This window comes from Sturnira hondurensis, unplaced genomic scaffold, assembly GCF_014824575.4.
Source record: "Sturnira hondurensis isolate 20B ecotype Veracruz unplaced genomic scaffold, ASM1482457v3 Scaffold0013559, whole genome shotgun sequence".
Classification (NCBI taxonomy): Eukaryota; Metazoa; Chordata; class Mammalia; order Chiroptera; family Phyllostomidae; genus Sturnira; species Sturnira hondurensis.
The window spans coordinates 1,787,468-1,801,208 of NW_028086190.1; the positions used below are offsets into that span (position 1 = coordinate 1,787,468).

Below are 13,741 nucleotides of genomic sequence, written 5' to 3' on the forward strand. Positions count from 1 at the left end.
TCAGCACTCTGGGACTTTTCAAGGCAGGCTCAGAGCAGCTATACACTTTTTGGCCAGACAGCCAGACCTGACTCTATGCTGGCCTCAGATTCCAGATACTTTGCCGATAGTAAGAGAACCTGTCCTCAGTTTCTTATTTCTTCTGGAATTCTGTTGAAATCCACTTTCAAATGGAGAACCTGAGTTATCACTGTTGAAGGCACCCAGCCCTGCTGTAGCCCGTCCTCTGTGATCACCCATTACAGCTGATACCATGCACTGAAAAACTGTACAATAGGTGAGGTGTGGCTATCTGCACTAACTGTATCTTCAGAGAGCAGAAGACCAAGTTGCCTTGAGGAACTAACCAGGTCATATAAAAGCAGGAGTTATGTATAAAGAGCAGCAAAGGGATTTTAGCAATTAGAGGAGGAAGAATGCAGACTTCTGAAGTGTACCATCATCGCTGGGGCGGGGGGGGGGAGCTCCCCCATCATGGCAGAAATATGAGCTTGACGGCTAGCTCCCTTCTCAAGAGCTCAGTTTCTTCATCAATGACTAGAAGGCCCAGGACAAGCTCAGCAGAGATCCCTCCAGGCAATAAGCACCTAACTGTTGCCAACATTCTCTCCAGCAAATCAGAAGTGAAAATCCTAAAGAACTACCTGAAATTCACAATGAACCTTAAACTAGGAGTTCCTTTTTCCCCTGTTAGAGCAGTGAAAAGATAAGCCACACAAATGACCAAGGAAAGTCTTACATTTGGTACCAGACCCTGAGCCAGGGGCACAGCAAAAAGGTATTTCCTTCCCAGCTGCAAGCACACAGGATTCTGCAGTGGGGGAAGCTGCCATATGGAGAGACCTAGGCAAGTCCAGAAAATATGCACACAATCACCACCAAATGTCCCTTTCACTCCCCAGGCACTTATAGTGGAGAGTTCACAAGCCTGGGGGAGTTGAATTTGGAGCTGGCATTAGACTAAGTATTAAGTAAGGCATAGAAATAAGAACTAGTAATAATGAAGGTAACTTGATTCTGGCCAAAAGTAACTCGACCTATTATTGGTGTATTCGTGGGATGTGGAAAGTCAGCAAGGTTGGAACTGGCCCTGCTCCTGAGACGTGCTAGAGTGTTACCCTCTTTCCTGGGGCTCCTAGAGCACGTATTCAGAGCAAAAACGCACAATGCGACCCAAGTGCGTCATGCCACAAGAGATCCTAGGGCGGGAAGTTGTCCCGGCAGGTTCACTGCCCGCAAATGACCTAAACTGGGAGACGGGCTGACACAGATCACTGTCTCCAGGACGGGTGGAGACCAAACAACACAACAGGGTCATCAGAAATGACAAGAGGAGGAAGCTGAGCCCAGCTGACGCCGGTAGGGACAGGAGAGAGGGACAGATGAGAACTAGAAGGAGCGCGTAGGGGAAGGAGCGTGGGTCGACTCTGATCTTGGAGAAAGAATACCCCAGATACACGAAGAGAGCCAGGAGCAGGTTCCAGGCACCGGGGCACCTGGGGACAGCCCCCTCCCGCCAGCCTGGGGACAGCCCCCTCCTGCCACCCCCACTCTCGCGCCTCGTACCGTGTTATAGAACTCGGCGATCGCGGGCACGATGGTGTAGTTGTCCTCGCACCAGTCCACCTCCGAGCTGCCAGCCCGCAGCTGGTCCCACCAGTGTGGGGCGCTCATGGCCGCCCTGGGGCATTGGAGCAGCTTCTCCCGCAGCCAAGAAGAGGCCAGAGCTGCTGCTCCACGCCCACAACGGCGGCGCCAGCGACAGTGGTGGCTTTATGCACAGCGGGACTGCCGCCGGATGTGGCGCCTCTTCAGCCGGCCTCCCCGGGCTGAGCTCCGCCTGTAGGACTTGGCTGGCTCTCAGACTCCGCCCCTGGTTCCGACCCCTGCGGGAGCCAGCGGGCCGCGACGCGGCCACGCCCATCCTAGGACTGGAAGTGCTCGGGGGCAGGGTGTGAGGAGGCGGGACCGCCTTCGGAATTTTCTTGGCATCCTTATTCCCTGCAGGTGTAAAGGCCTCCGCCTTCAGGCCCATGGCCACCTCCCAGCTCAGACTCGCAGGCGCCGCTTTCCATCCTATCTCCGCCCCCAATTGTGCAAAGAGGGTCAGAGCAGCCCTGGCCAAAATTACACATAAGAACTTAGGAGTGGAATATCCAGGGCCCCTAGGAAGCCTAGGGAAATTTGCAGAGATTCTCCTGCTCAGCACGTGGGCACCCGTGTTCACACCTGAGAAGGGCTCTGAGTCCCTCTGAAGTAGGTAAGGACTGGCTTGGTAGCCTGAGCTAGGGCAGGAAGACCAAGGGATTGAGTGGCAGTCTTCACGAGACCCTCCCACACAGCCTCTGCAGCCCATTCCCGGGTAGAGCACTATGCAGTTTCGAGTGTGTTCCTGCCCTGGGTTCCCTAGACTCGCAGTTAGACTTTAGTCTTCGATTAGACATGGGGTCAAAAGTCAGCCATCCCAGTCCCTCTCAAAGTACGTAGTGTGGCAGGTATGACATCTCCAGAACATACAAGGTACAAGAAATGATGACACATATATCATGTATATAGCACTTACTATGTGCCAGGTGCTGTTTGAAGAGCTTCCATGTATCACTTATTTGGTGCTCAGACTAGGGATTCTATGAGTGGGTTCCGTGAGCAATGTCATTCCAGAAAGTAAGTGGCAGAACTAGAAGTCAATGTCAGGATGATCTTAGATCTGTGAAGAAGTACTTTATTCTGCAGCTGTAACTATTCTGAACTTTATACATCAAAGCTAATCCGGTCTCAGCAATTCCTGCAGAAAGCCTCTTTCTCTCCCCCTCTCTCTCTTTCTCTTCCCGCCTCCTTATCCCCCCTCCCTCCTTCCCTTTTTGGTCTTGGCTCTGGTCCTCCCTTAAGCAGTTTTAGAATTTCAGGTCAGGACAGTGGCAGTGGCAGAAAGGCCGTGCTCATCGGACCACAGTGGCTGTCACCAGGATATCCTTGCTCAAGTTTGCATGGTTTCCTGAGGATCAGCAGGTCCTCCAGGCCTGCCCTGTCTCCAACTTGACTGTGGGACCGGGGCTGTTGCTCCAATGCCCTGTGCACCCCTTGTCTGTCTCCTACAGCAATTTGCATGTCTCTCCAAATCTACATCACTGGCAGGGACAGCAAGGCCCAACTCCCTTCCTAGTCTCCAGGAAATCCAGCTTTCTGCCCTGGGTGCTAACCACATTCTTTTCTTTGTCCCAATTTCTACCCAGTCCTCCTCCTAGACAACCAGTTCCACTATATACACCAGTGACTTCTAAGATCAGAATTCCCTAGACCTTCAGGATACCAGTGTCTCAGACTACTACTCCTGCTGTCCAACAGTAGTGTTTCCATGCAGTCAAGATTTTACCCTTTCCAATATTTTAGGTGAAAACACACCCATTTTCATTAACTCTAATGGTGTAAAACGTACCATTATTTTATAGGCCAGTGGCTCCAAAGGTGAGGTTCCCCTTTCAGGGGATCCACAGGTCAAAACTCTTTTCCTGTTTCACACCAACATTATCTGTCCTCTACGGTCTCATCTTCCGCACCAGCATACATCGATTGGTTTCCCAGGACTGTGTGTGTTGTTCTCTCTCTGACAGCAAGTGGAATGTGTGCTTGTGTGTATTCAGTATTCATAGTCTCTGTTTAAATTTCTAATGTCATAAATATTGATAGTACCCCATTAACAAAAGTTCTTTATGGTCCTCAATAATTTTTAAGAGTATGAAAGGAGTCCTCAGATCAAAAAGGTTGAGAGCTGCCATTAAAGATACTCCCAGTCAAACTATTTGTAATCCTTTTTTATCATTTAGAATTTTTAAAATATTTACTGAATGTGAGCTTCTAGACTCAGACATGTTATCATATGTCATCCTTGCACCAACACAAAAAGAAAAACATAAACAATATAAATTCATTAAAAAATTGCTATCATTTCTTCAGACTCAGAATCTCTATTCTTTGGACCAGCACCACTAGGTCATTGGTGCTGGTGGTGCAGCCTGTTGAGTAACCCACTATATGCTTTCAAGCCGCTGACACTTACTGTAGATGTTTGGATGCCGGCATTGGTCTTGATTTTACACGCAGGTGTCAGTGGAAGATTTTCAGACAACAGGTAGCATGTTTCTTTTCCAAATGGTTCTTATAAGATTTGTTGACAGAAACATGGATATTACAGTTGCCAAGTCATCCCCTCAGGAATTACCACCGAGTTTGTGCATGTTAAGGCAGTGACAACGCATCTCAGCCTCCATCTGGCCAACCAGGATTATAAAATGCCTTCCATTGTAAGATGGATCTGGACTGCAGTGACATTACAATGCAAAACAATGCAAATTTTTAATAAGGTTATTTTTTGAAAGATTTTATTTATTTATTTTTAAAGAGAGGGGAAAGGAGGGAGAAAGAGAGAGAGAAACATCAATATGTTGTTGCCTCTCACATGGCCCCCACTGGGGACCTGGCCCACAACCCAGGAATGTGCCCTGACTGGGAATCGAACTGACAACCCTTTGGTTCACAGCCTGCATTCAATCCACTGAGCCACACCAGCCAGGGCAAAACAATGCAAATTTTACACCAATGAAATATGGAATTCACTGGAGAGAATTCATCCTTTCCTCCAAATCTCACTAAAAGAATGATAGGGGTTTTTCCTCCTACACAGGAACTCTTCTTGTCAATGACAATTCTGTTTCAAAATCAAAGCTAATCACTTGGGTTCTGTCTAATTACAACTACACAAGAAATGCTAAAGCCAAAGGCCATTGGTGAATAAAGAACACAAGTTTCATTCCTCCAAAGACACCAGTGATTGTCTTGCAACTGTGTTGAAATTTTTCTGCTATTTTTGACTCACTCCATTGTCAACATTTTTTCAATGAAGGTAACCTTAATAATTTAACATTAGGACCTATCATTAGGTAATTACTTTCTAAGTTGATTTATAGTAATAGTATGATGCCTTGGCAACTACTGTTAATGTTTTAATACAAAATATAGTATCTCATATAAACAGAGAGTCTAAGGAGAGTGGGGATGGGGTGGGTGGACAAGAAAGAACAGGGCACTGTGGTGCTTTTTATCTAATCATGAGTCAGTGATACAGATCCATGAGAGAGTGGGTTTCGGAGAACCACCCTTGCAAGGGAAGTCAGGATGCCAGTGTCTTTTATTTTTACAGAGTTTATAACAGTGTTCATTTGGTCTAAGTAAATATCTTATGGTAAATATCTAGTTCAACTGGTTCTACAAATGGAAACCATCAAGTCACAAAGTCTTCCTTAAGGGGAAAAAAACCCAGGCACAAATATAAACGAATATATTTACAATATATATGTAAACGAAACAAGGTGAAGCAGCATGGGCATCACCTAGGAAATTGTTGGAAATGCAAACTGAGGTCCATATACCAGACCTATTAAGTCAGGAGCTCTGGGAGTGGAGTTCAACAGTCTCCAGCTGAAAAAGCCCTCCAGGTGATTCTGACCCACACTCACGTTTGTTTTAGCCAATGCATACTGGGGCAGAAATTCACTGTGGACTGTATACTTTGCTTTCCTGAAAAATCAAGTCCAAGCCAAGACTGCTGCTGACATCAAGGAAAAGAGGAATAAAAGGGAAGCCCTGCAAGGGAAGTCATTCTTTCATGAGGCTTATCACCAGGAAACCAGGGGCTCAGGGTCTGGCTCCCCTCTTCACTAAGAAGGAAACAAAACAAGTAAGGGGTTTTGTTTTGTTTTTGGTTTTGTTTTATAATCTAAGACAAAGTCTTCAAGGGGGTTGGGAGAGGGGTGGGGATAATATATGAACAACTATAATTGAACAACAATAAAATAATATAAATTTTTTTAAAAAGTCTTCAGGAGGCTTAGAATTGTAGGAGAGAGCTGTAGAAAGCAGGGCCTCACCAGGGAAGGAGACCTGCAGCCACACGGAGAAGGTGGCCACATTTGCTGCTCTCAAGTTGCTTACTGACAGGCTACTTCCTGCTATTGTCACTTGGCCTCTCTTTAGAAGTGCCTCTCTCCTTTTTTTAATCTGTACTGGAAAACCGCAAACAAACTTAGGACTTGGGTGTATAATAAAAGTAGGTGGGTTGTGATTGGAAGTCTGAGGCTTTGCCTGTGCTTGAAGTGCATGGAACTTGTTAACACGTGTTTTGACTCCTGCTTCTGGACAGAGAAGGTGTTTCTTTGACAGAGAACTGTGGCTGGCAAAGATGTAAGAAATTTTGAGCACCTGCTTTGTGCAAGGCTCCACATTAAGTGCTGGATAATATAAAGAAAAATAAAGTATTGTTCTTGGCCTCATTGAGCTAAGTTTAGTAGAGGCACACTAACCATTAGAATACCACATGGTAATTGTTAAAATGAAAGTGCATACATAGAATGTGGAAGCAGAGGGGTGGGGGCCCAGGTCTGCACTGAGAGCCAAGGGAGGCTCAACAGAGGAGGTAGCCTCAGCAGCACTACAATGGACACGATGAGTAGGATTTTACCAGGCAGAGCACCGAGGAGAGGGAATAATCCAGAAAGAACAATGTGAGCAAAATGGCAGATCCTTGGGCTTGTCTACAGAGACACTGGTCCTGATAGACCTGAGCAGTCAGAGAGGAGAGGGAAATAGACAAGTAAGTAGTAAGGGCTGTGACACCACCTCCAAAGAGGTCTTGCCGAAAAACACAGCACCTAAACTAGATCAAAACTTCAGCTCTCATTACCAATTCACAGAAGCTGAATCTCCTGGGGAGCTTGTTAAAAGTGCAGATTCCGTATCAGGAGACCTTGCATGGAGTCCAAGATTCTGCATTTCTAGCAGACTGCCCCAGGTGATACAGATGCTGCTAGTCCTTGGGCCATATTTTAGTAGCAAGACTAGGGAACAGAAGACATGATGGCATGAGTGCACACACTCAGGGGACCCGCCCCAGCCTCGGCTTTAGGGTCTCTCTCTTAATCTTTATCTTGAGGTCAGTTGTGCTATGGTCCTGTGGCTTGGCCCGCCCCTCGCGGCAGTGACATGGAGGAATTCGACTCCGACAAAGTCTCCTCTTCAGAGGAAGACGAAGACTACGTGCCTTCGGGTGAAGAGTATAGTGAAGATGATGTAAATGAATTAGTGAAAGAAGATGAAGTGGATGGTGAGGAGCAGACACAGAAAACCAAAGGGGGAAAAAAAAGGCTCAAAGCATTCCTGCCAGGAAAAGAAAACCAGGTGACCTCTTGTTAGAAGAAGAAGAGGAAGATGTCAGTGAGGAATCTGGAGCAAGTAGCAGTGAGGAGGAACACACGGCTGAAGAGCAGGGAGAAGACACTGGGTGAGAGGCTGCAAGGAAAAAGAGGGAGGATGAACTCTGGGCCAGCTTTCTCAGTGATGTGGGACCAAAATCAAAAGTGTCCCCAAGTCCACAAGTTAAAAAAAGGGAGGAGACTGAAAAGACAAGTTCAAATAAATTGTTGGTCAAAGCAGGAGAGCTAGAGAAACCTAAAGAAACAGAGAAAGTTAAAATCACCAAGGTGTTCGGTTTTGCTAGTGAAGACATCAGGGTCACGAAGGAAGTGGATACTACATCTATAGAGGCCAAATCCTTCTTCAAGCAAAATGATCAAGAAAAAACACAGGCTAACGTGCCTTCAACTCTGCCGTTGCTCCCTGCTGGGTCAGGATGAAAAAGATCAAGTGGCATGAGCAGCTTTTTGGGAAAAGTTGGAGCCAAGAAGCAGAAGATGAGCACCCTAGAGAAGTCCAAATTGGGCTGGGAGAGCGTCAAGGAGGAAGAAGGCATTGGTGAAGAACTAGCCATCCACAATCGAGGCAAAGAAGGGTACATTGAACGGGAAGGTTTTCTAGACTGAGTGGATCACAGGCAGTTCGAAATTGAGTGAGATCTCAGGCTGAGCAAAATGAAACCCTGACGTTATGGGGGAACCAGTCGCAGCCTAACCCTGTCTACAATGTGAGCTTCTGCGCATTTGGGGGTGTGTCCAGTGCTCATCCTCCACGGTCACCAGCAAGGCCTTTTTTCTACATTGAATTCTGTCTTTGTACCTTGGTCTCATGTGGTTTCATTCATTTGACTGTTAAAAGTTTGTCCTTAAAAAAATAAAAGTGAAAAAAAAAGGAAATGATGACATGAATGTGCAATCAATAAAGCCAGAATAAGGGAAACTTTGACAACTTTTCTTAAAGGATGGGGAGGAAACATACAGATTTCCTATGGAGACATAACAACCAATTGCAACATGAAGCCTTTGTTTAGGTCCTAAATCAAAGTGTCAACAAATACTCTTTAGGACAATTGTGGAAATGTAAAAACTGAAAATTGGATAATATTGGGGAATTTTTGTTGTTTGGGGAAGATGCTGGTGGTGGTATGATGATTGTTTTAAAACATGAGTCTTCAAAAATATACTTTATGGTTCTATTTTTATGACATTCTGGAAAAGATGAAACTAAAGAATAGAAAATAAACCTGTGGTTATGATATAGTAGGCAGTTAGACAGACAGGAGCAGAGTCAGAAGGACAGTTCGGATACAAAAGGTCACCAGGGCTGAAAGTATTATAGAGTGGGGCCTTGCCCTGAGAGTGATCTTTCCTTCCCCAGCATACCACTGGCCCTGTGGTCCAGACCTTCCCCTGATCCTCCCTCCCCTGGTGTCACTGGACCTGTGGTAGGCTCCTTTAGGGGAGGAACAAGGCAATGGAAGGAGAGCCTTAAAGGATGCCCTTGCACAACCACTCCCTTAAGCACTAAGCCCTCAGGGCAGTGAGGTCTGGCCTGTATCAAGTCATTTTAGGAACGAAGTTTCAAGTCTGTGACCAGAGAGACAGAGTTTTTGTCAAACTGGAGATAATGTCTAGGCCTCAGTTGTGTTTCAGCTCCGGACCCAGAAAAGCAGTAAGGCGATGATGCCATGGCTGATGTCAGGACGGGCTGCAGTGGCTAATGACCTTCTACTCTGGCACTGACCACAACCCTGAGGAGACCCACCTGGAAAGCTGATGAATATTCTATTGAGATTTCCCCCTGAGAGCTCCAGATAAAAGTCCTCGAAATGAACCCAGAGCAGCATTTTCCTTCTCCCCTGCCCACAGCACCTCACTGGTGCCTTTCTTCCTTAGCCCTGTCTTCCCTCAAGGCTCATACCTTTGCTTTCCCAGCCCAGCTGGCTCATTTCTTCTACCGCTGTGACTTTCTAAATAAACGTCTGCTTGTATTTGAGTTTCTTGGCTCTGAATTCTTTTCTTGGCCAAACTCAAGGACCAAGGTTTAACCCCTGGTGCTGTTGCCACTAGCGGTTACCTGAAGGTGAGAAAGAGAGACTTCTGAGGGATGACAGAACTGTTCTGTGCCCTGATTGCAATGGTTATGTGACTAAATGAGCTTCCAAAACCTCAGACCTGTACCTTAAAATGGTGAGTATTATTGTTTGTAAAGCATAAGCTTGACCAAACCCAAAAATAATCCCCCAAAGGGAGCATTGTTGTCTAGAGATACATACTGAAATATTTACAAAATGCATATCTGAGATTTGCTTTGGAATAATAGGGGAGGGTGTTTTTTGGGGGGTATGTAGATAGTGCAACACTGTCCTTCAACAAATAACTATTGAAATGGGGTAGTAGACACATTAAATGAGTCTTTCTACTTTGTATGTGTTTAAAATTTTCCACGATAAGAAGTTTTTTAAAAAAGCTAAAGAAGCAAAGGGCTTCGTTAAATAAGGTATCCCCAGAAGCATGCTTGTAACCAAGAACACCAGAGGTAGATTGGTTCAGCCAGTGTCAAGGGCTCAGCCTTCAGGAGTACATAATCTTAGAGCGGCAGCTCTAGTAGAGCCCGTGGTTGTTACCTGTCCTCTTTGTTCCACAGGAAGACAAGAATCTTATCCTCGCCTGAGGAAGCAAATATCAAACTGTGTGAGAGGGCACCTTCTCAGGCCTCTGCATGAGGCCTGTCACCAAGGGAGGCTCTGGTAAATAAGATGTCTCTCAGCAGTATGTGTGTGTGTGTGGGGGGGGGGGGCGGGCCAACCTTGTGCTGAGGGTACAGACTCTCTGGAACCAGGAAGCCGGAAAGGTGAAGGGCTGGTTAGTGCCATGCCTCACAGTCCAGCGGGGACCCTTGGGGCTGGCCTCTGTAGTTCCTAAAATACACTGTGAGGAAGTTAGCCCTGCTGCATCTGAGACATCATACCCAATGGAAGGGCTACGTCACAGTGGCCTAAAATCTCATGCTTTCTTTACTCAGCCTTGTCGTCACCCTTTCAGAGACCAATAAACAATTTGGGGAAATGGAAACAGGAGGGATTAAAAAGGGAAGAGGCCAGGTGGGGGTAAAATGTGGGTAAGGGGCGAATGAAATTTGTTTGGTGGAAAAGAAAGGTACATAGATTGGGCAAAAGCTGGATGACAAGTTATAGGACATTCCTTTACTAAAGGAGAGCCTTGAGCAAATTTAAACCTAAGGAAAAGGCAGTCGGTTAGAGGGCAGATTTAAAATACAAAAGAAAAAAAGTGTAAAGATCCTGAAGAAGAGAGAAGTGGAATTGAAAGCTCAAGATCTTAGAATTTGCCTGGAGAGAAGGAATGGTGTAGAGTAGACCCACTGTTTTGTCAGTCACAATCTCCTTTTCTTCTGGGACCTCCTGCCGATTCTTTGATGGGGGCTGTCCCACCTCCCATTTTCCCTTTCTCCCAACTCCTTTCAGATAGCTTCCATAGGAACAGCCATGGTAAGACACTGTGACCCATCTCTGTGTTCAGAGTTCAGTGGTCCAGGATTGGGTCCTGACCCAAGCTGGGTAATCAGCATGTATGTATCATTGGGAATTTAGGATCAGAATTGAGCTCTTTTAGCTCCATCTAGTGGCCTGATAGAATAGAGAAATAAATCTGGGCAGTATTGGTGACCTGTTCTACCGGAAAGATGGAAGAGCAGGCAGAACCAGTCAACAGTGCAAGAGAATATTGAAGCAGTCCCAAAAGGGCTGCAAAGACAAAAGATAGTCCAACTGGAAAAGAAGTCCCTGGCTCCAGCTATGCCCAGGCCTCTAACCACGTAAAGATGTTCCCAAGACACCCATGATCTTTATAGTAGAGGCACATTTTTACACAAACCAGTTTAAGTTGGGTTTCTGTGACTTAAAGCCAGGTGTGCTAACAGAAGTCTCTGCTAAGAAAGAAAGGGAAGTGGAGAGTATATGAACATCTAAGACACATTTTTAGAATGAGAGAATATTGACGCTTTCTAAATGAAGTAGGAGAAAAAGTTCTCTGCTGAAATTGAGAGGTCCATGTATGAGGTCAGAAGCCTTGGAGTGGAACAGACTTGGACTAGTGAGAGGGTCATCCTCTTTTTATTAAATTCTGTAATAACTACAACATTTGGAAACAAGATCTAAAATGTAGTATATTCTGTAAATGGGGACAGTCACTGCCAGGAAAGTTTCATACTAGACACCAAGAAGAGCCACAGATCTGTAATCTTGTTCATTAGCCATGCAGCTTGGGGAACAAATGATACAAAATTACATGAAACTTGACTCTCAAGTATGAAAATTAGAAAAAAATTGATTTTCAAAATATTTGAGGGGCTTCTGGCCAAGATGGAGGCATAGGTAGGTATGCTTTGCTTTCTTGCACCACCAAAAGAAGGATAACAACCAACTCAAAAACAAAAAACAGCCAGAACTGTCAGAGAATTGAATTGCATGGAAGTCTGACAACCAAGAACTTAAAGAAACATTCATCCAGACTGGTAGGAGGGGCAGAGATGGGCAGCCAGGTAGAGAGAATGTGCAGCAAGGCAGCGACTGGCAGACCAGGCAGCAAGGTGGCAGCTGCTAGACCAGGTGGTCCCACATATGTGGATAAACCAGTAGGAACAACCAGGGAGTTAGACAGACCACACAATCCAGGGTTCTAGATAGGGAAAATGAAGCTTTAAAATCTTTGGTTGTAAAAACCTCTGGGGTTTGCAGTGGTGGAATAAAGTACAAGTATCATAGCAGAATCTGTTAGAGGTACCCACGGGGTCTTAGAATGTATACAAGACCACCCTCCCAGGAATCAGCATCAGAGCAGCACCTCAAAGGGCGTAATTTGCTTGTAGGAAATTGTGGGAGCGACTTTCCTCACAAGTCCCCTCATGTGCCACGGATGAAAGTAAACATGACTGAGACATGACTGAGACTAAACATGACTGAGACATCTGCTTGGGGAGGAGAGGTGGCCAGTTTCCCAGAGGAAAAAGGCCTTGAGCAGTGGCCAGTTTCTCAGGGGAAAAAGGCACTGAACCTCTCCCTCCAAGGGCTTTTATTGGGTTGTAATACACAGGAGTACAGGGCAGCAAGGATCAAACAGTAGATAACATTTCAAAGAAATCTAAGGGCTTAGTCCCAGTCAAAGTTTATCAGGAAGAGTTTTAGGGTTTCTTGCTCGAACTGTTAACCTATGAATGAAAGCACTCTTAGCAGAGCAGATTTCACAAGTTTATCAGGAAGTCTTTGTGATGCCAGATTTTTCCCCAGGACACACTCTAGCAAGGCAAGAAGCTGAGTCCCCCCTCCCCCGCCCGCCCATCAGGTATTCAGGCTTAAGGGGATTAGAACCAGGAAGGGCTTCTCCCATAGAACATGGGGACTTGGGCTTTGTCAGAGCCAGGGGGCGAGAGTCCATTGCTCCCTCTTTGTCACAGCTCCTCAAGTCCTTCTTTGATGGCCTCCCAGTGGTCATGTCTGGCCTAGGTTGCCCCTCCTCTGAGGGGTCTTACTCATCAGGGACTTCCGACCATGCTTTGGGGGCAGGGAGGAAACTGAGGCAGCATTTGCTACTAGAGACAAGCTTTGTCTCCTGTGGCTCGCATTCCAAAGGTCGTTACTGGCCCTTAGCCACAGAGGGTCGAGTTACAACTCCTGAAACCAGTCAGAGCGGTCCACAAAAGAAGATGGGGGAAGTGACTGAAAGCAGAGCAAGAACTGAACAAGCACTATTGTTCTCTCTCTGACCCCTCCTCCACATACAGAACCACAATGCAGAGAAGTGGGTTTCCCTGTCCCGGTGAATATCTAAGGCTCCACCCCTTACAACATAACAGGTACACTGAGACAAAGAAATATGGTCCAAATGAATGAACAGATAAAAACTCCAGAAAAAGAACTAAGCAACAAGGAGATAGCCAACCTATAAGATGCAGGGTTCAAAACAGTGGTAATCAGGATGCTCACAGGAATGAGTGAGTACAGCCACAAAATAAAGGAAGAAGTGAAGGCTATACAAAGTAAAATAAAGAAAGATAAAAAGGGGATCAACAGTGAAGGGTAGAAAATGGGGACTCAAATCAACAACTTGGAACAACAAAAAAAACAGAAATAAACATTCAACCAGAACAGAATGAAGAAACAAAAATTCAAGAAAACAAACAGAGGCTTAGGAACCTCTTGCATAATTTTAAACATCCCAAAGTCCAAATCATAGAGGTGCCAGAAGCAGAAAAGGAAGAGCAAGAAATTGAAAACTTAGTTGAAAAGATAATAAAAGGAAACTTCCCCAATCTGGTGAAGGAAATAGACATACAAGTCCTGGAAACTCAGAGAGTCCCAAATAAGTTGGACCCAAAGAGGAACACACCAATACACATCATAATTAAATAGCCAAAAATTAAAGATAAGGAGAGGATCGTAAAAGCAGCAAAAGAAAGGCAGAGAGTTACCTACAAAGGA

At 45.6% G+C, this 13,741-nt stretch overlaps 1 protein-coding gene and 1 pseudogene across 1 annotated transcript in view; one reads left to right on the forward strand and one right to left on the reverse strand.

The window, feature by feature from the left end:
* ACER2 (alkaline ceramidase 2) overlaps positions 1–1,809 on the reverse strand; it is a 30,080-nt gene extending 28,271 nt beyond the window's left edge. The window contains exon 1 of the mRNA XM_037061900.1: positions 1,567–1,809. Coding sequence (XP_036917795.1) covers positions 1,567–1,674 — 108 coding nt within the window. The 5' untranslated portion in view covers positions 1,675–1,809. The remainder of the gene's footprint in view (positions 1–1,566) is intronic.
* A 5,177-nt stretch (positions 1,810–6,986) lies between these two features.
* LOC118998003 (craniofacial development protein 1-like) lies at positions 6,987–8,126 on the forward strand (annotated as a pseudogene).
* The last annotated feature ends 5,615 nt before the right edge of the window (positions 8,127–13,741 follow it).